The 18,916-nt window shown below is 51.6% G+C and overlaps 2 protein-coding genes across 2 annotated transcripts; both read left to right on the forward strand.

Moving 5' to 3' along the window:
* Positions 1-650: 650 nt before the first annotated feature.
* stau (double-stranded RNA-binding protein Staufen) lies at positions 651-4,636 on the forward strand. Its single transcript, XM_029110679.1, has 7 exons — positions 651-753; positions 1,798-2,228; positions 2,685-2,919; positions 3,038-3,579; positions 3,713-3,938; positions 4,049-4,365; positions 4,475-4,636. Exons 1-7 carry the CDS (start codon positions 651-653, stop codon positions 4,634-4,636), a joined length of 2,016 nt encoding a protein of 671 aa, XP_028966512.1.
* A 6,995-nt stretch (positions 4,637-11,631) lies between these two features.
* On the forward strand, positions 11,632-16,657 carry LOC100901108 (uncharacterized). The gene is made up of 8 exons (XM_003740560.2): positions 11,632-11,713; positions 11,885-11,991; positions 13,599-13,734; positions 15,488-15,550; positions 15,645-15,697; positions 15,775-15,963; positions 16,061-16,134; positions 16,348-16,657. Exons 1-8 carry the CDS (start codon positions 11,632-11,634, stop codon positions 16,439-16,441), a joined length of 798 nt encoding a protein of 265 aa, XP_003740608.1. The 3' UTR covers positions 16,442-16,657.
* Positions 16,658-18,916: the final 2,259 nt, after the last annotated feature.

Below are 18,916 nucleotides of genomic sequence, written 5' to 3' on the forward strand. Positions count from 1 at the left end.
GCAAACAGAGTTTCTGGAGGAAGAGAACCATTTCGAAAAGATGCTGCTGCTTCCCCCGCGACCCGGGCTCACACCTGCTCCGACACCGATGCGAGATGCGACTCGGTTCCGCTTTCACCGATCGTGACCGCAAGTTCAACAAGCCCCGATCTGAAATATTTCCACCGCTCCGACACCATCATGACGGGACCGAATATTTCCCCTTGCTCGCTCGCTGCATCGTAGGAGCCGCGTCTTCGCGAGTGGGGTATTCCCTAACTCAATTGATGCGGTTGGAGGGTCTCGATCTCATCCGAATAGTCAGAAATAATCCGACGGAAATCTCCGGAAAGCTTCCACGACAAAACGTGCAACTGCGTCAATGCAATGCGCGCTGAAGTAATTGCGTCCGAGGTCTTCACGAACTTTCACGGCACGCCTTCTGGATAGGTTTCGTATAGGATAGGTTTTTAGTGTTGAAGCAAAAGCGCTCGTAGCTTGCCTCCGAAAAGTTGGCAGCCCTTGTGATGAAGAGGTTCTGAGTTAGACGAAGTTTTATACTCCTCGCCTCAGAATTTATGCGGCCTTTTCTGCCGAATTCTCGCGTATGGCGTGAGTTTCATGGTGTGTGTTGGTGCGCGGTTCGAATCTTGGGAATAATTTTCAACACTATGATTGTCGTGTTCCGCCTGGTCGTCGTTTTCGCCGTCAAAGCCGTCAGGATTCACATTCTTCTGCTGTGTTCAGCCAGGACTGTATTGATACTGGCATGGAGTAAGTAATATCTGTATGATCGATAAGGAAATTCCAGCTGAGCTCGACGCCGGTAACTCGTTCGAAGATAACGTCGGAATCGTTGAGCATCGGCAGGACGAGCTCGATCAGAGAAAATGCTGACTTGTTGTTGAAGACTCAGCTCAATGAGATCAGTCGCTTCCGGCAGAGAGCAGCCCCCTCCGACCGAGGCGACGTCATGTGGCGGGAAGCATCTCCGTTTCCATGGAGCATATTCAACGCACCTGGGAGGCTTAACTATCCCCGCCTAAGTTAGACGTCGGAATGGGAGCATAGAGACTGCAATCGCCACGAAAGAGCTTGCTCGACGCGATTTACAGAAATCTGCTCTTCTTTTCCGATGCACCCGAGATTCTATCAGCGAGCTGATCTTGGCTGAGTCGCTGAAAGAAAGTATTGAGACTAATTCTACAATAGAGACGCCGGCTTTAAAAACGGCCGGGCTCCCACAGTGGTTGCATTGCTGCCTTCTCGATCGTAGGCATTGAAAACCCATCAAGAACCCTCAGCCCGGCGAGGGTGTTGCTGGCGACCGAAATTTCTCAAAGCGATCGTCCGCTGCTCGGCTCCATGTGGGGTGGGCACAGTGTATCGGCCGCGCAACTTTTTTCCATCTTGGCTCATGAATGAATACTCTACTCTCGTGATGGCACGGACGAATGGGCTGCTTGCAATCAGAGCAAAGAAGGGCAGACCGTTTGACCTGTTTAGGGCACGAGTGATCAATTAGACGAAAAATGATCACGGCGGACGCTGAATCCTACCCATGACAGGAAAAGTCTCCTCACACAGACAGTCCATTGAGGACAATTCAGACAGAGCATCGGGGACATGGTCTTGTCCGCACCTTGGGGCATAGATGAGCGCACACGGAGAAGCTCGAAAAAAAATCAAAAGTCCTGCACCATATAATCCGGAGATCTGGGTATCCCACCAGGAAGATCGAAAATCGGAAGAATCGTAATCGAGATTTTTCTCATATCGGAAAGCGAATGAATGTAACTCGTTCCTCTCTAATTACAGAGATGTCGACAGTGGCGCCAAGTGCAGTGCAGCAGGAAGCTTCGGGGGGAACGGTGGACACCACCAGGGACAGCGGTTCAGCGAGCCCAGCGGAGGGTCGGGAAAGTTCAGCGCCTACAACGGAAGGAGGCGATCGCCAAAGTGGGTCCTCCAGCCCAGCGCCGTCCACGAGTCCATCCCCGTCGAAGGACAAGACACCGATGTGTCTCGTGAACGAGCTTGCTCGCTTCAACAATGTGCAGCATCAGTATCGCCTTGTTGAGGAGCAGGGGCCGCCCCATAAGAAGACCTTCACCGTCATCCTCAAGCTCGGCCTGTCCGAAGAATACACTGCGAGTGGGAGCAGCATCAAACGAGCTCGACACGCCGCCGCCGAGATGGCATTACAAAAAACCGCACTCAAGCATCCAACGCCAAAAACCAATGGAAAGGTGTGTCTCTACTTTCCCGACGGGTCAAGAGAACACTCACGCAATGCTAAGAAGGAATGCTGTGACCATTCTCGTGACGCTCGAGTCACGACATTCCCGCATACGCATGTGTTGCTGCTGGAGAATCACCGATAGCGGAGACCTTGGCTCGGACTCGGTCGCACGATTTCGGGGCTATCTTGATGCTATTCCGGAGCTCCGAATCCGATCGCCGGTTCGAGCTTCCGGCCAGGAAGTCACGAAACACTCTAAGGGGGCTATCGAGAATCGGCTCTCCCTCATACTCACAAGACTCTTTAAAGATCTCCCGCGACCGCTGCCCTCTTCGGAGGCGGCTCGCTCGTTCTCCATGCTAGCATTTTTGTGAAAAAAAATTATTCATTCATATCCTCAAGCGTGTATATAAATTACTTCTTCGCGACGGGACTTGTCTAATGAATGTTCGAACTTTCCCAGGGCTCCAGCGGACCACTCACACCCACCGTCGAGCTCAATGCTCTAGCCATGAAACGTGGAGAGCCGGCCGTATATCGTGTGGTCGAAATTCCACGTATTCCGTCAGCCTACCTCCCGCCATTGAACTATCGCGGGAGTTTGGCTTATGCCCGCTATCAACCACATTACCCACCCCGTTTACCACCCTCCTACCGCGCCATTCTCGACGTAGGCGAGAGGAAGTTCATCGGGGAAGGTAGGTACCAAAGCTGGGACACTCAGCGCCCACCGTGTACCCGAAGCCAACGGATGCATCGCTTGGCTCGTTTTACGACACGGTAATACGTTCTTTCTTTTTTGCAAATCCCCAACAGGTAACACTGAACAGGCTGCCCGTCATTCTGCTGCGGAAGTTGCCTTGGCGTTCTTGCGGAGCTTGCCGCTCCCGGAAACGACGAGGAAATCCGTGGCAGTGAGCGAGGACGAGGATGACGATGGGAAAAGTGCCATAAGCGTGGTCTACGAGATCGCGCTCAAAAGAAACCTGCAGGTGGAATTCGAGGTGGTCAACGAATGCGGTCCGCCGCACATGCGGAAGTACACCACACGATGCACTGTGGGCGATGTATCCACCGAGGGAACCGGAAACGGGAAAAAGATCAGCAAGAAAGAGGCTGCCGAGAAAATGGTCATCGAGCTCAAGAACAGCACAGGAACAACTGTCAACATGATGAATGCGACCGCCACGAATAACTCCGCTGCCACGGCAAACGTCATCAAAGAAGCCAGTCCCGAACAGAAAAAGACCACCACCCCGAGAAAGAAGAGTAAAAATCTGATCAAAGAGCAGAAACCGGACGGTACTTTCTATGGGCAGGGCATCAATCCCATTTCCAGACTCATCCAAATCCAACAGGTTCGTGTTAGAGGTGCTACATATGTACGTCTCGTTTGTCGAAAGCGGGACAGCCCGCGAGACATTCGGCAGGCTAGAGCGGAATTCGTATCTCAGCGAGTCCGGAATTCCGATTGTTTGTCTTTTGTCGAAGGCGAAGAAAGAAAAGGAACCCGCGTACACGGTGCTCTCGGAGAAAGGCGAACCGCGCTCGCGGGAATTCGTCATACAATGCAGTCTCGACGGAGGAGCCATTCTCACTCAAGGAACCGGTCCGAACAAGAAGACTGCAAAGCGAAAGGCGGCCGAGGCCATGCTGCAACAGCTCGGATACTCGAAGCCACAGGCGCAAGAGGCGGGACTGAATCGGGATGAAACAGGTTCGCCGGGGTAGTTTGTTGAAGTCTCAGATACGAGAGCGATCGATTTCCCCCTCTTCGCACAGATTTGGGCCTGAGCAGATAGTAACGGAATCCTCCAATTTTTAAAGAAAATGTCGATCCTACCAACCTGAACCGTCACGAGGCGAAATCCAACAATTCGAAGTCTGGGCAAAAGACTCTTGCGGATAAGCAGGTCGCCATAGCGAAGGAACTGTTGGACAATGGGGTATCCGTCACCGCCATGGAAATGGGCTCCCCAGAACGACAGACCTCGGCCATGGCTCCCGAAACAGGGTCCCTCATCAAACCTAGGGACCAGCTGAACTATCTCGCCAAAGTACTGGGAATTCGCGTGTCCTTCATGAATTTTCCGAAGGGCAACGAGTTTCTGTCTCTGGTTGCGCTCACCTCGAACCCTCCACAGGTGAGAACGGGGCCTGATTAGACCTGAGCAGAAAATTCCACAGAAAACTCTGGGAGGGGAATGTCATCTCAGCGTGACATCTCTAAATATGTTTCTGCTATCATTCTAGCAATGTCATGGATCCGGACGCACGGTCGAAGAAGCCCAGGACAATGCAGCTCATTCGATTCTCATAACGTTGGCTCAGCTTGGAATTGATTCGATTCAGAGCAGTAACAATAACAACTCTAGCACCAATAGCCGAGCGACTACAGCGAACTCGGCTGCCTGAGCTCTACCTCTGAACCGTTGTAGGTCGGGGGCTAGAAAGTCACCGGTGAGTCACTGAAGACGAATTGACTGCCGATGAGAGGAGCTTGCGCGAACCAGGCACTGACTCAAACGGATCATCGATGTATCATACATAAGTCCTCGACCCGAGTCTATCGGCTGGATATCACAGTTCTCCAAGATCCCATTTTGTTCAAGTCAGATTCGTGCTGATTCTATGCTCAACATCTGATTCCAGGCACTCAGAGTCGGAGCCGAGATTGACTCTAGGGACATGCGGGTCGATGATCGTAGCGACAGCTGTAGCCAACGAGCAGAATCTCGAGGGCATATGAGCCTAAAAGCTGCAACCGCCCCGAATCGCAACCCCTCTCTCTCTCTCAGAAAGGCTTGCAAACACTATATTTACAGTATTACAACGATGAGTGCGTCAGTTCCTGATATTGAAGCACGTTTCTCGCTCCCGCCACAGAGAACGAACTTAATCGCTGGCCGACACGCTTTTCGGGGCGCGGTTGATCAACTGTTATACAACAATGTTTTGTTAGTTAAGTGTCGAACCTATTGAAGGGTTGACAATTCAAACTCTCAGAGAACCACAAACCTTGAGGTTGTGCCTAGGTATTCCCCTCATTCTTACATATTTATAATCGACGACGATTACAGAAAGGACAAATAATTAAACTTATAGACAGACAGACAGACAGACGAGAAAACTCAGAAAAAAACGAACAAACGAACGAACTCCATTAGCCGCAGAGTTGATCAATGTGGGTTCAATTCAGAGCAGTTCAACACCCCGAAGCTTTTTTTCTAGTCAACCTCTTCACATCACATGCAGTTCGAAATGAGAGAGCTGCGCATGAAAACATTTCAGGCGGGCGAGCCGGACTGCTCTGAAGAGAGTCGACGTCTCTGAATCGGCAGCGATCTCCGCGAGAGGGTTCTTTCGGAGCTCCAATGATTCCCCAGCGAATAGTTGAGGGATGGACGAGGAAACTGACGGCGACAGTGGTAGAAAGGAAAGGGAGGGAGGTAGAGAGAAACATACGATTGTCATGTGAAATGAAACCGTGATAGTAGCTGCTAGTTACAAACTGTAAGAGTGGCTCGATGATTGTCCAGACGTCGGCGTCGATGCCTTGCGACGGCGTCGCTCATCTCGAGCACCCTCCGCCTTGTGCTCCGGTTGTGCGTAGCTTAGGTAGATGGTGGAGTCGCCGAGCAGTTTCGCATTGATCCTCCGCGGAGATTGCGCCCCGGGCTACACGAGCTATGCGAGCCTCGTGATTCAGAGTACTGCGGCGTTTGTAGCAGTCTCTGCAGGAGCAAGGTCGAACTCGAATAGGTTCGAGTAGGTAGACAGTTACTGTATCGACGACGTGACATATTATCATAATCGATAGTAGGTCTGAGGTCGTAATACTGATCGGTCCAGAGGGAATAGCGGAACATAGCTTCGTCGGATTCAGAATCGTAATCCAAAGGGATGGTTGTGCGGCGCGGATCCCGCATTCACGGCGCTGCCACGTAGTCAAATCTTCGGCGAACGACATCAATTGACTTGAGAAATAATCGATACCCATAACTTCCTAATGGACTACGATTCGAGCAAACTATTGTAACTGTCTACGTATTTGACGCTATCGATGATAGATTACGAGGGTAATCCTTTAGACGTTCGTGAGCCACGGTGCGGTAGACGCGCCCAGCCAGAAGTTACGATAGACTCACGCGCAAGTTCTGGTTGTGAATGTCTCAGCTTGCAGTGACTTAATACCTCAGTGGAGGAAAACCTGGGGAAGAGAATATTAGAGAGGCACCGCGTCAACAGGGACGTTACCTGCTCACTGGTCGTAGGTCGTAGAGTGAAGGCGAACTCTGTTCTCGACGATTAGATCTGAAGTTCTGTGTCGCTAGATCCGCTGGGAGAAAAGCCTAATGAACATCAATGAAGAATCGACACTCCTAGCGGTTTTGAGTGAACCCTTAGCGGCACCGAGAATCCCCTCTTCGCCTGACGGGACCCCTTTTTGATTCAGCGGCCGATAGGCATCCGATTCCAGGCAGTCACTTATCAAGCTCTCGGAGGAGTGATCACCAAAAAAGAGATGCAGTGACTGGTAGTCAGGGAAGCATTTAGTCGGGAAGCATTTAAGCACCCAATTCATTCTCCGTTATCACCCAAAAGACTGATCCCATCGGGTTTCGTGCCCCTCGCGAGCTCAGTGGTCATGTACGGAGGCGGTTGCTTTAGAGCGCTTAGCGCGCGAAGCATATACGAGCGCGCTTCCTTCATCTTCGGGGACTTTCGAGTCGTTGGGCTTGATTCCCGAAGCCGGCCGATATTCCCCTTCGGGGAATAAGATTCCTCAATTCTGAAGTGAGGCTCCGGTGCAAGTCGGGATCTGAGAGGATGCAATAGCCAGCGCTGGTTCACTCTCCCGTCGCTTCTGTGGCAGCAGAAAGGGAAAATTATCATTCCCAACAGCGTCGGCGGGCGTCTCCCTGGAGTGCTTGAGTTTCCACGGCGCACTTCTTCCTCAATGTGGTGTGTTCGGGTTCTTATCAATCCTGCGCTTCTTTTCGACCCCGCTCAGGGAAAACTGCGATCGAGGAGTCTCCAGCCATACCTTCTCATTAGTTTGATGCTCATGCAGAAAGCATTGGCGAAAACAAGCGACAGAAGAGCAATAGACCGAGCTCGTGGTTTCCATGCGGACACTTCAGGCGGCTCCTCAATGAGATTCCGGACCACCAATTGCCCAGCGAGCAATGTTGCCGAGAAACCACAGCCTCTCTGAATGCATTGATCCTGAACTGGAAAGATCCAGGAGAGACCTTAAAGCCCCTCGGGTGTATCCGTTCCATGTCTCACGGGGGGGCTTATTTGCAACCGTTCTCGAATGGGCTCCCTCTAAACGTTCTGAAAAATTGGAGTGGTGAAATCCGTCTACGAAGCTCCCTTTCGCACGGTATTCCGCTCGTTTTACTTGCGTTTAGTCCAATGATCGGGAATTGCGAGGGGTCCCTGGTGCTACTCCACTGAGAAACTAGATATGATCGCGGAAAACTTTTAATGAGATTTTCGCTCCCACATGTCGAGCTCGCCTCTGTGCCATCGTATTGTCACCAAGCTTGTCGACCCCTTATAATATCCGACTTTCGAGTCCATGGTTCTTGGTTTTTTGAAGAGAAAATTGGTCTGAACATCGAATTTAATGTTGCGGTGGAGCTTGAACTCCTGAATTCCTCCCTCTTTCTCCGAATTCTATCATTACTTGATTGAGCGCTGTGACTCAAATCAAAAGTCTGAGAGTACATCGATCAAGACTGGAATCTGTCGCGTTGAAGGTCAAGCGGCCAATTATTTCGACGGGAATGATATCAGACGATCTTGAGACCTGGTTGGAACTGAGTTGCGACTCTTTCGTCTAAGATAGACCCGATTCTGGGGCTCCTACAGACTAGTAATGGAAACGTATCAAGAGACGTTCGGTGTATTCTGTGCATCCTCCATAATCCTATCGTTCAGAGAGATTTGGAACTCACAAACATGAAACTCTGATCAATCGGAGGACTATCGGTGGATTCTTTTCGATGCGGCTCCTACTGTATCCCGCAACAATTTCACCTAATCATTATACCAATCCTTCAGGAAACAGGAATCGAGGACGCAGAACAAAAATGACGACTTTTCTTCATTGATCAATATGGAAATGAAACAAAATAAATGCGATACAAATTGAGGTGAGGCGTATCGGGTCGCGGTTGTGATTTCTTGACATGACCCATCGTCTCCTCTCTGAGTTATGTTACATAGTGAAACTTCGATGTGTTTTCACTTCATTCTCTAGATAGGTCTTTGATCGCAGCTGGATAGCTGAATAGCGGCTGGGCTTCGTCACGGATTACCCGTGATGATCTCTTCGAGGCATGAATCGAATAGGGATAGTTATAATTTCCATGCTCCAAGCGCCGGATGGAGATCAGGTCCCAGTCGGCAGGTGTCATGAATGCTGCTCGGCCTGTGTGGGTTTCACTCTCACAGGGCGAGCCTCACGCTTGCACTCTGCGGAAAAGAGTGCGGAGCTCTTGCGCGTTGAGTACTGCGAGGCATTCGGACTCCTGATGAATCATCGCCCTCCCTATACGGAAACGTCAGGGAATGTCTTCTCCCCACGAGGGAAGTCGCACCGGATTCTTGTGTACGGGAGTCGCTACTCACCATGATTCGCAACTCTTCCCCGACGTACCTGGTGATTCCCCATTCTAGCACTTGCTTGGTCAGCCCCCTCGGTGAATCCGTCTCTGCCTGCGAAATTGCGTTGGATTGATCTTGGCGCGTAATGCCCGCTCGCGTTCCACGTGTCCATCCAGGGAGCCATCGTCATCGTCTGGCACCGGTCGCCTGGCAATCGCTACCCCGAGACGTCTGTGTCTTTCGTTCTGCGAGAGTCCTCCCTTTTCACTCAGAGATCTGCTCCTGGAAAGGCGAGCCCGAGTCTGGAGCCTGAGAGTATTAGCTCTCGCTTTCCGCAGTTCAAAGGAAAGAAACTCCGAAGGACGACTCCAGCAGTGCAGCTCGCAGCTGCTTAATAAATTCTAATCAGAGGCCGGATGATCAAACGTTCATCGAGAGAAGATTGCGAATGCTATCGTCCCTCGCGCAAACTCTCGAAGTCGCAACTCTGACCACCTTATCTCCGAAGGCATTGCAGGTGTCCGACTGGCAAATCCATTCATGACGCATTTTGATTTTCTCTGTTTCAATATCGAATCCAGTCGGTGAAGAGCGAGTATTCGCCTCCCTGGCCCTCGACCGTGCTCGTTGTACTTATTCAAAACCAACATGGGTGTCTATCCTTAGCCGCTCTAATCCCATCGGAATGGGGTGCGCCGACCGAAAGATGGCTCGGGTAGCTATCAAAACCGTGAGCGAATCTGTGTAAATCCTTTGATCAATAATAGCTACGCCAGGCATTGCTGAGAGCTTACGAGCGTAGTCAAGCCACGGGGACATCGTTGAGAATTCCAGTTCACATCGAGTGACACAATACGCATTCTCATGTCCTCAAGTTCAAGAGCAGATCATCAGAACAGTTCGAGGTCAACTAGCGCTGGAGCGAAATACTTCTGTCGTGAGACCATGTAATAGTTCATGTCCGGCTTGACGGAAAAATCCTGGCGGGAATCTGGCGGATGCAAGATTCCCGTATTCAGTGACACCTCCCCATATCGGACATCAAGTGACGGTGAAAAATGTTTTGCTATCACCGTGGGTCCTTGCTTTCTGAGCCGTTACCGGGAGGTCCTGCTGCACGTAGTTGGCGAGGGATAGTGAGATCAATAGATTTCCAAGCGGTTCAAATGCCTGCTCCATGCTCACCTCTGCCTCAACATGTTTGAAACACAAGAGATAACACCCGGGATAGCACACTATTTCTGTACGGTTACCGACGGCAGTAGCGGCCTCAGACGAAAACGTCGATGCGAAAGCTCTGTTGATCTCAAGGCGCTCACGGAGCTCAGTCTGACCCTTGGCAGTCTCTTTGACTCAGCTCTCAGCTCCTAAGTCCAAGTCCTCGAGTCGGGGTGGCCTTCTTCGAGGGTTGGGGCTCATCTCGGTGTCAGCGAGGCTTCAATGGCTTACGAAGAGCTACGGCCCGTCTTAATTCATTTTTGGATGAGACACCTGCTCCGAATTCGTGGTAGATAGGGGAAGTTCACAATAATTTACAATTAGAGGAGTGAACACGGAATTTCCACATTGGGACTCCCAGTTCACAACATGGGACGCTCGTCAGTGAATTTGGGGGACCACTTTGTGAACACTTACGAGACACAATGAAGAAACCGATGACAAACGCCTTTCCCATATCGGTTCCCGTTCCGTCCATTTCCCATTTCCTTTTTTAGTGTCACAGATGCCGGATCTCGAGCTTGCATCCTTGCGTCCGAGGAGGATATTCATCGGGACGATGATTCGTTAATTGTGTCGATAGCCAGAGGAACCTCGCTATTCGTGCCTCGTGACTCCGGTCATTCCACAAGGCAGATGACGTTGCCGGCTGAATCCCAGGAGAAACACTGGTTTCTTCCATGTTCATCTCCATTGTGGGGAACCCCACCTTGTTCCCGCAAATCTGTTCAAAACGACTTGGTCGAGCGCATGCTGACTTCTGATTTCGTTCATTTGGAGGAAACCAAATTTTGGATTCGGCCGTATGAACACGGCCTTCCGGATGGTTCTCGGTGGATTCTAATGCGTGACATCAGCCTTGCACCGGTGGAGAACCAGACCATTGTTGGATCGACGCGAGGATTTCCCATGATGATTGTCTCTCAAGAAAAGCAGCCTGGTGCTCCCATGGAGGTGTTGACTATTCTCGACTGCTCGGTTTGTCCGCTCTTGTGGCTTATCTACGGCGCGGCTAAGAAGGATCAATTGTTCGAGAAACTCGTTTCTCCTAACAAAAGGATTCAGCATGAGCGATCCGGAAAAAGCCGATCGCGGAGTATTCGCGAAGGCGACGGATGAAAACGATAGTGATGCAGGAAATCGACACCTTTCAATGAGAGCGGGGAGTGCACGCCGACTTCAAAGGGCTCAACGCGGGAACGTGGTATTTCCTCACGATAGTCGAACGAGGGGATGCTCGAATCACGGACCGGACCGCTTCCGTATAGCCATCAGTCGGCGGGATGGTCGGACATACAAGTATACAGAGCAGATCCGCTCAGCAAGACTCCGTTATCTCTGTATGCTCGAGAACACTCTTTATCGAGCGAGTGATTCGTGCGCGGAGAAAGTCAACACTTTCGAAGGTCGCGCAGGCGGGCCTAGCCAGAGTTCTTTAATCCGATGGGAGTTATCTTGCCTGGCTCACCGGAGCTTATACGGCGGAGTCATTCCAAAGATTCCCACCAAAGTCCTGCGGGCGGCAACTGAGAAGGTTTGTGACCACGTTCTCATGCTTCGTCGCTCAGTGGCATATGGTACATTTCGGAATGCGATTTCTGGTGCTGTTGGTGGTTGCTGTTTTCTGTCGCGTGGAGACCAAGCCAATCGACCCGGGTGAGTTAGGCATATGTTCCGAACCTGATAGCTATCCCGAATGCACAGGGTCTCCCCGATTTGAGCCTTGTGGTGCGCGATCGCGTAAGACCCTATCGCTGCAGAACACCGCGAAGGGGGGGGGCATCCTTGTGTCGGTAAGTTATCAGCTCATGTGGATTTTCTTCGCAGAATGCCAGAAGCAACTGGACTGCAAGGATCTCGTGTGTCATCTACAGAAGAGATGCATAGAAGAGAAGGATCGGGAACACATCATTGAGATAAGCGCCACAAACTTGGTGAGCCCCTCGGCGTTAGCACTCGCAGTTGATTCGAGGCCTGCGGGAGACATTTTGGGGACCGGATCCCTCCCGGAAAGTGAAAGACCGACAACCATCATCTACGATCAAGCCGTATTTCATTTTTGTTTTGGCGATGTCTGGGGGGAATCCGGAAGTGAGACCTCTTGAATGAGAGGCCGGAGACGGTCTCATAGGATTCGAAGCGCTGGTCACAGTCTGCTGAAGGAGCCGTGAAATGAGTTGACGTCGAGCATTCCGAGCTGCCTCAAACGAGTCGATACTCGGAATCTCGATCCTCCCGCCGCGATCTCTGACCTCGGCCTGTCAGCTATTATGACCATTAGGCCGGCCGGGTCGATTCCAAGCCAGAGTATATCATCCCCTGTGTCCTACTTTGAGATCCGGCGGGAGGTTCAACCCCTGTCATCCGGGTCCGCGTACGCGCAGGCTCCGATCAGCCGGCCGATTTCGGCGGGAATTATTCGTTCCCGGCTCAAATCAGCCAACCTCGCTTCGATAATAGGCGTCACGGTCAGAAACTTGGATCATGCCGGAGTGACTAAATTGCGCGCTCGCGGGGGTGGAGCAGGGGACTTCAACCATCGATTCTCCAGAGGCAATGGTTCCCAAAGTGGGCTCTTCCAAAACCAACCGTTTCGTCGACAATTTTTCTGGGATCCGCGCTCGGCTTTTCGTGGAACCCCGGGGCTCCATCGATTGCTGGGTCCCGCGCTCGAATTCCCGTGGCCTTCGATGTTGGTTCCAATTATTCAATTCAGGACTTCACATTCAATCTCCTTTCCTTCAACAACCTTCCATCATCTTTCCCCCACAATGATGTTAACATAGGCCCGTGTGTTATGAGTTCGATTTCCGTACAGCGGGACGAAGTTCTCGAGAGGGTTCTGCGAGAAAGAAAGCGAACCACTGCCCTCAGGGATGCCTCCCTGGTGAATGTATCCTTCTCAGACGATACCTGAGTCTTATACTCAGATCAGTTTGATCTCGGCTTCCGTTCCCCTGTCTAAAAGTGGAAACGTCTACGTCTGCTTTCACGTCCTCATGGTCTAGATCTCCTCCTGGTCGCCCGCGGTGGGGTCGCTCTGTCGCAGACAACTGCTTCCAAATCTCAATACTCAGGTTCTCGGGCATAGCCTGTCTCGCGCAGGGTCGATCTCACCCTTTTGGACTACAGTGTATTTCGTTTTTCCTCGCACACCCTTCGACCTCGGTCCCTTTCGACCAAGATCGGTAGGAGCAAAATCGCACTGACCTCAGTCTTGAGCCTTGAACGCTATCCCGAGTCTGCAAGACACCGTAGTCAGTCGGAGTCATACCGATGACAGAGTGACGATGAAAGAGAAGTGCTGTCGCTCCGTGTGAGGAGTCGAAATCAAACTACTTTAGTGATGCCAACAGTTCGAAGCTATTTGCATCAATGTCTTCCACCTAGACAGTGTCCGGAAGGGAGAGAAACGTGCTCGGTTATATCCATGTATAGTAAGGAGGATCCGTATCAGCTACTTCGACCGGAGGCTGACACGGCTTTGTTGCGCTGTCGCGAGTTCTTCCTTTCATTACTGATTCTGCGACTGAATTTGCAGGAGGCGGCACGACTGAGTCGTTTTCAGAAACTTCTCGCGACCCTGTCTAAAGATTTCATAACACGCCAAAATAATGCTAAAACCACCACCGAAGGAGGAACAACGAACGTGGTAGAAGCTTCGACCGAAGGACAGAGTACGACCGAGATAGACCTCTCGACGGAAGAAGGAACAACGGACGAAGGAGATACCTCGCCCGCGGCGGAGTCCACAACCCGGGCGGGAAGCTCTACCGAACCGGGAAGTACAGCTGAAGCAGGAGGCAAGACGGCCGTATCTTCCGCGGCGACTGCGGAAGAATCCCTCCGACGGAGACAGAGAAACCTCCCGCGACGACCGCGACGGAATCCTCCTCCACGGACACAGAGGAACCCTCCGCGGCAACTGCGGGGGAATACTCCTCAACTGACGCAGAGGAACCCTCCGCGGCAACTACGGGGGAGTCCTTCTCAACTGACGCAGAGGAACCTCCCGCGACGACCCCGGAAGAATCCTCCCCCACGGACACAGAGGAACCCTCCGCGGCAACTACGGGGGAATCCTTCTCAACTGACGCAGAGGAACCTCCCGCGACGACCCCGGAAGAATCCTCCCCCACGGACACAGAGGAACCCTCCGCGGCAATTGCGGGAGAATCCTCCGGAACGCATGCTCAAGAATCATCTGAGACATCCGGGGAGAGCTCCTCCGCGACGAATGACTCCTACATAATGAATTCAAGAACAACCGGAAAGGATCCAGACGAGGAGCATGGAGAAGCGAAGGAAGAGGCGGAAGGTGATGAGGTCGAAGAGGGCTTTGACTTCAAGAACGGAGGAGATAAGAATGACAGGGAGCCGAGCGAGGGGAGGCAGTCTCAGAGTGACAGCTTCAGAATAGCGAAATATCATCGAATGGATGGAACAGACGCAGGATCGCCAATACGGATATTCTTCGTTGAAGCTCCTAATGCAGGTGGGTTCTACCAGGTTAATATTTTGCTCCACTCGTTCGAGCTTATTGAAGCTCTCACTCATCCAGTCACAGAGAGCTCCCTTTATTTGACGGAAAAATATTTAAGGTTTTCTTCTTCAATTTCTACATCGATTGCGCTGGAGGGATCGGGAGCGATCGTTTTTTCTAGGATGTTGCTTTCTGCTGTTCGTCCTCATGAAGGCATGCTCCTTCGCGGAAGCTCAAAAAAAGCAGCGAATGTAGGCATTCCATCTGATAAGAGAGAGAAGAGCCGCGGCGCCCGTACCGTGGATTGCGAGAAGTTGTGCATCCGATTCGGTACTCGATGTTTTCTCGAGCGGTCTACCCACTCCGGCGATAGTCTCCTTACGTGCCTCATGATCAGTCCAGACTCTCAACCCTTTTCTGAAAAAAAATCGACATGCTCGCCCACACGAGGAAGAAGCCTAGAGACTGGAGAATGCACGGATCGATGGTGGACAAATACAATATCCTCGCTGTGACCTCCTCGGTGTGCTTGCCGATATACATATTTCGGGAGATAATGACGGCTATTATAGCCTTGACGTGAATCTCCTGAGTCTGAACCCTCGAGCGATAAGCATGTGGTTTGCCCGTCGTGCGCCCGTGCTCCCGTCGGAGTGCTCCCGAACAGCGGGATCAGAGCCTTGCTATGCTTGATTGAGCGAGGTTTTGAGTGAGTCAGCCATCTACATGCTGCATCGCTTGCCTCCCAGATCCTCCCGCATGGCCCAATGAGAGTCTTTGATCGAACGGGAATCTGATGTGATCGATCTTTCCGCTGAGTCCACACGGAAGTTCCTGAAGAGCCTGGGCATGGACTTCCTCCGAGATACACGGAGGAGGGGGCGCGATCCCTCGGTCTGCCGCGAGAAGATGAACCCATCCTCTCTATTAAAATCGCGTTTTTCCAGCGGACACGAGAAGACCGATATCGCTCGGGAGGATCGAAATCATAGCATACCAAGGGAGAAGCCGTGAGTGTTTGTGTGATCGAAAATATACCTTCAACACAAAATGTTCGCGAGAGTTAAAAAAAGACGGTTACTGATCGAGAGACCGTCCTTCCAGCGGTGACTTACGACGTACCGCAATTAGATGAGCTAACCCAGGAGCTCCGGAAGGTGAGACGTCCGTCGAGTGCGGTCGGAATATCATACCTTCTGGCAGCGAATTCTGATGATGACGCTGGGAATTTCAGGGTATCGTCAATGAGTTCCGAGATGTTTCGATCGATGTCAGGAGTGCATCAGTGAGGGAAGGAGAAAATCGTCGACGAACGGTCAGGATTTTATTTGTCGTCGGAATTTCTGTTGCTCTGGTGATTCTCAGCCTCATCAGTGTGCTGACTGTGAGGAGATACCGGCGGCGTCACGCCTTTGCGTACATGGTAGGTAAACTAAGCTTCCCGACAATAGATATTGATCAATTCGAGCAACAATCTACTCCGGCTAGTAGTCAAGAATTCACGTCGGACTTCTCTCTAGGGCGCCAACCTGGAAGCGCACGAAATGTTCTCCTCGGCAGAGATCCTGGAATCGGAGAATCCCGGAATGCGGAGGTTGTATCGATAAATTTGGGGACGATGCTGATCGTGTTAGTCTCGTGGTTCCGTTCTACTCGTCGAGTCGGCGATAAGCTCATCCATGTCTCCCTCATCATGTTGACCAATTCGTCACGTTTGTCAGCCATCAACGAGAAAATTCTCTCCGGTCGCGTTCAGCGCCTGCAAGTCTAACCGTTTTAGATTCTAACGTTTTTGAATAATCCTCAGGAAAGCTTGGAGTCTCAAACGACAAGCTAATGATATCAGCAGCGCACCACACACCCCTGGTACATTCAGGATGAAAGAGGATGTCCGGATGTGATAATGCATTTTTAAAGAAGCGGTTCTCGCTCTTTTCACGGCCGCTCATTTGGCTACGAAGGGTTGACTTTTAGATTACTTGGAGCTCGACGGCGTGTCCTTGGAATCTGTGCATATTTATACGAAAAATCCGGAGATGATGAAGGAGTGACCCCTGAAGCCCTCTCAGTACGGGTTGAGTCATTCAAAAGACGAGAATAAATAAAATGCTTCGGAAGCGAGTTCCACTCCAGCTCTTGCTATTCGTCGAGATAAATATATCAGCGGCAGCTCCCGAATTCGCGAGACAGAAACTTTGCCCTTACCTCTTCTCCGGGTCAACGGTCCTGCATCCTCTCGTGACCCTGATCTTCCGTCCTGAGGGCAGACGTTGATAGAGCGGAGATTGCTCAGCCCGGAGGGCTCATTGTAAGACTCACGAGGGGGATTCGTGAAGTAATGTGCTATTATAGCCGAGGGCGGGCATTCTTGCCTCTTCGAGAGTCTACCCGGATACCTGAGATTTCCCATTCTGTCTCTGAGTCCTAACGCAGACCGAATCGAATTCCCTACCGATGAATACTATGGCTGGCGCTCTTGCTCGCAGAGCTTGCAAGATTTGTCGTAAGGGTTTTCAAAAAGTTTCGGATGACTTCAATAGTGTTCGTTTGGGAGTGCCCCGCTTTCTCCCTACTACCCCGTCGCGGTCGGCGTCGCTACAAGAATAGTGTGCCAAGGAAAAGTTCCCCGGATGCCGTCAAGCGATGCCCTCGCAGAAATCCTCGAATATCTCGGCCGTGAATTGGGTACCATTACCCACTCCTCCGGTAACCCGTATCGAAGCATAAGACTTTCGAACGCTTCTACAGAATTATCCACAGTGATTTCCTTCATTCGTATAATTTCCGGCCAATCCGAGAATGCGTCTAAGTCGATACGGTAGCTAATATATGTATCTGTCCTCGGACCAGTGGAGTCTGCATGACTTCGGATCCGAGGGCCGGCTAGTCGCTCTCATGGGGATAGAGGTATTTCGATCGGATTCTCATTGACCGGTCACCGATCGTTGCATTTTCTCCCTCAGTCTTGGACGGGCTCTCCGATATCAGGCAAGGATACATGGGATCTAGCGGGAGCATTTCTCCTGCCCTCACTCGGGTGGCCTCCATGAGCGGGCTCAGGAGTCGTTCTTGCAACTCGTCTACAGCTTTGTGCCTGCATATCTCCTGTGATGCTGAGCTCCGGACCTCCGAGTACATCATGGATAGGGGATCCTCGCGGGAAACTGCGAGCAAAACGTCATCATTGTAGAATTCGCTCACCCAAGACAGTGTTGGCCAGAGGAGTGTTGCTGATCGGATTTGTTGCCCCGACACAGGCAGCTTGCTCATAGTTTCGTTGCCAACGTTTTCGCCGTTGAGCAATCATGAATCATGTCTGACTTTGCTCCTGAAAATCATGGCCACGCCCACGAAGCCCGAAATAGGGGCTCTGGATATGATCCCTTTCCAATTGAGCGCCCAATCTCGCGGATTACCCATTTGTGTCGGTGGAAGAATACCACTAAAACAAGCTCAGTCAACGATGGAATGAGAATTAACGATGCGTTCCGTGCTCATACCCCTCATGTGATAGATTTCGGTGCGGTGAGATCGAGCCCCGGACGAGGCTCGAACCTCCCGCGATGTGTAAAGTATCTACGCGCTGGACATGTATACTCTCTTCAAGAGCACCCGGGGGTAGCAGGGGCGTATGTAGCGGAAGAGGTTATGGGGGCCATGGCCCCCTGCAAGATGATGCGTTCCTTATGCTATGGGATGGGAGCGAGCCGCCATATCAGATTCCTGCCTAATGCGAAGACCCGATCTTGTCCCCCTCCAAGAAAAACCTCGCCTGCGCTACTTGAGTGTAGACGTAGACGGTGGAACGTTTGGCAACTGCTGTTCCCAGGCGCTGAGTAAGTGCTACTGGGGTTACTCTCGATGGGTCCAAAAAGCCAGTCAGTAGGTGAACATCACGCATCTCGCACAGAAATAATTGATCTGCCCCGCCGATCATGGACTCCGCGATTTCCGTGAAATATCTGGCGTCGAGGAGAGTAGTCCTGAGGGCCACCTTCATACCGTAGCCCTTGCTGTTAATTCGCCTCGAATCTCGAATCTATCCTCCCAGCTTGAAAATCTCCCTCTCCGAAACAACCTCGGCGGAAGAAACGTGAAGTCTCTCAAGTCGGACCCTGAGCGGGTTTCTCGGAGCTCCGAAACGTAGCCGAAAGGAAGGGATGCTTTTCCAATTTAGAGGCGAGAATTCGAGAAGGGCGCGCGGCGGCGGCGCTATAGTTCGAGATTTCGTCGGTTCGCATCCGTTGGTCTGTCCTGTCGATCGAGGACAACGAAGTGAAATCAACCACAGCAGACGGCATCGGCGCCGAGAGCAGTCGCGGCTCGCGGCAAGCGTATCTCTGTCCGTGCTTCGATGTGTGTTTGTCCGTGTTGCG

This window comes from Galendromus occidentalis, unplaced genomic scaffold, assembly GCF_000255335.2.
Source record: "Galendromus occidentalis unplaced genomic scaffold, Mocc_1.1 scf7180000077006, whole genome shotgun sequence".
Classification (NCBI taxonomy): Eukaryota; Metazoa; Arthropoda; class Arachnida; order Mesostigmata; family Phytoseiidae; genus Galendromus; species Galendromus occidentalis.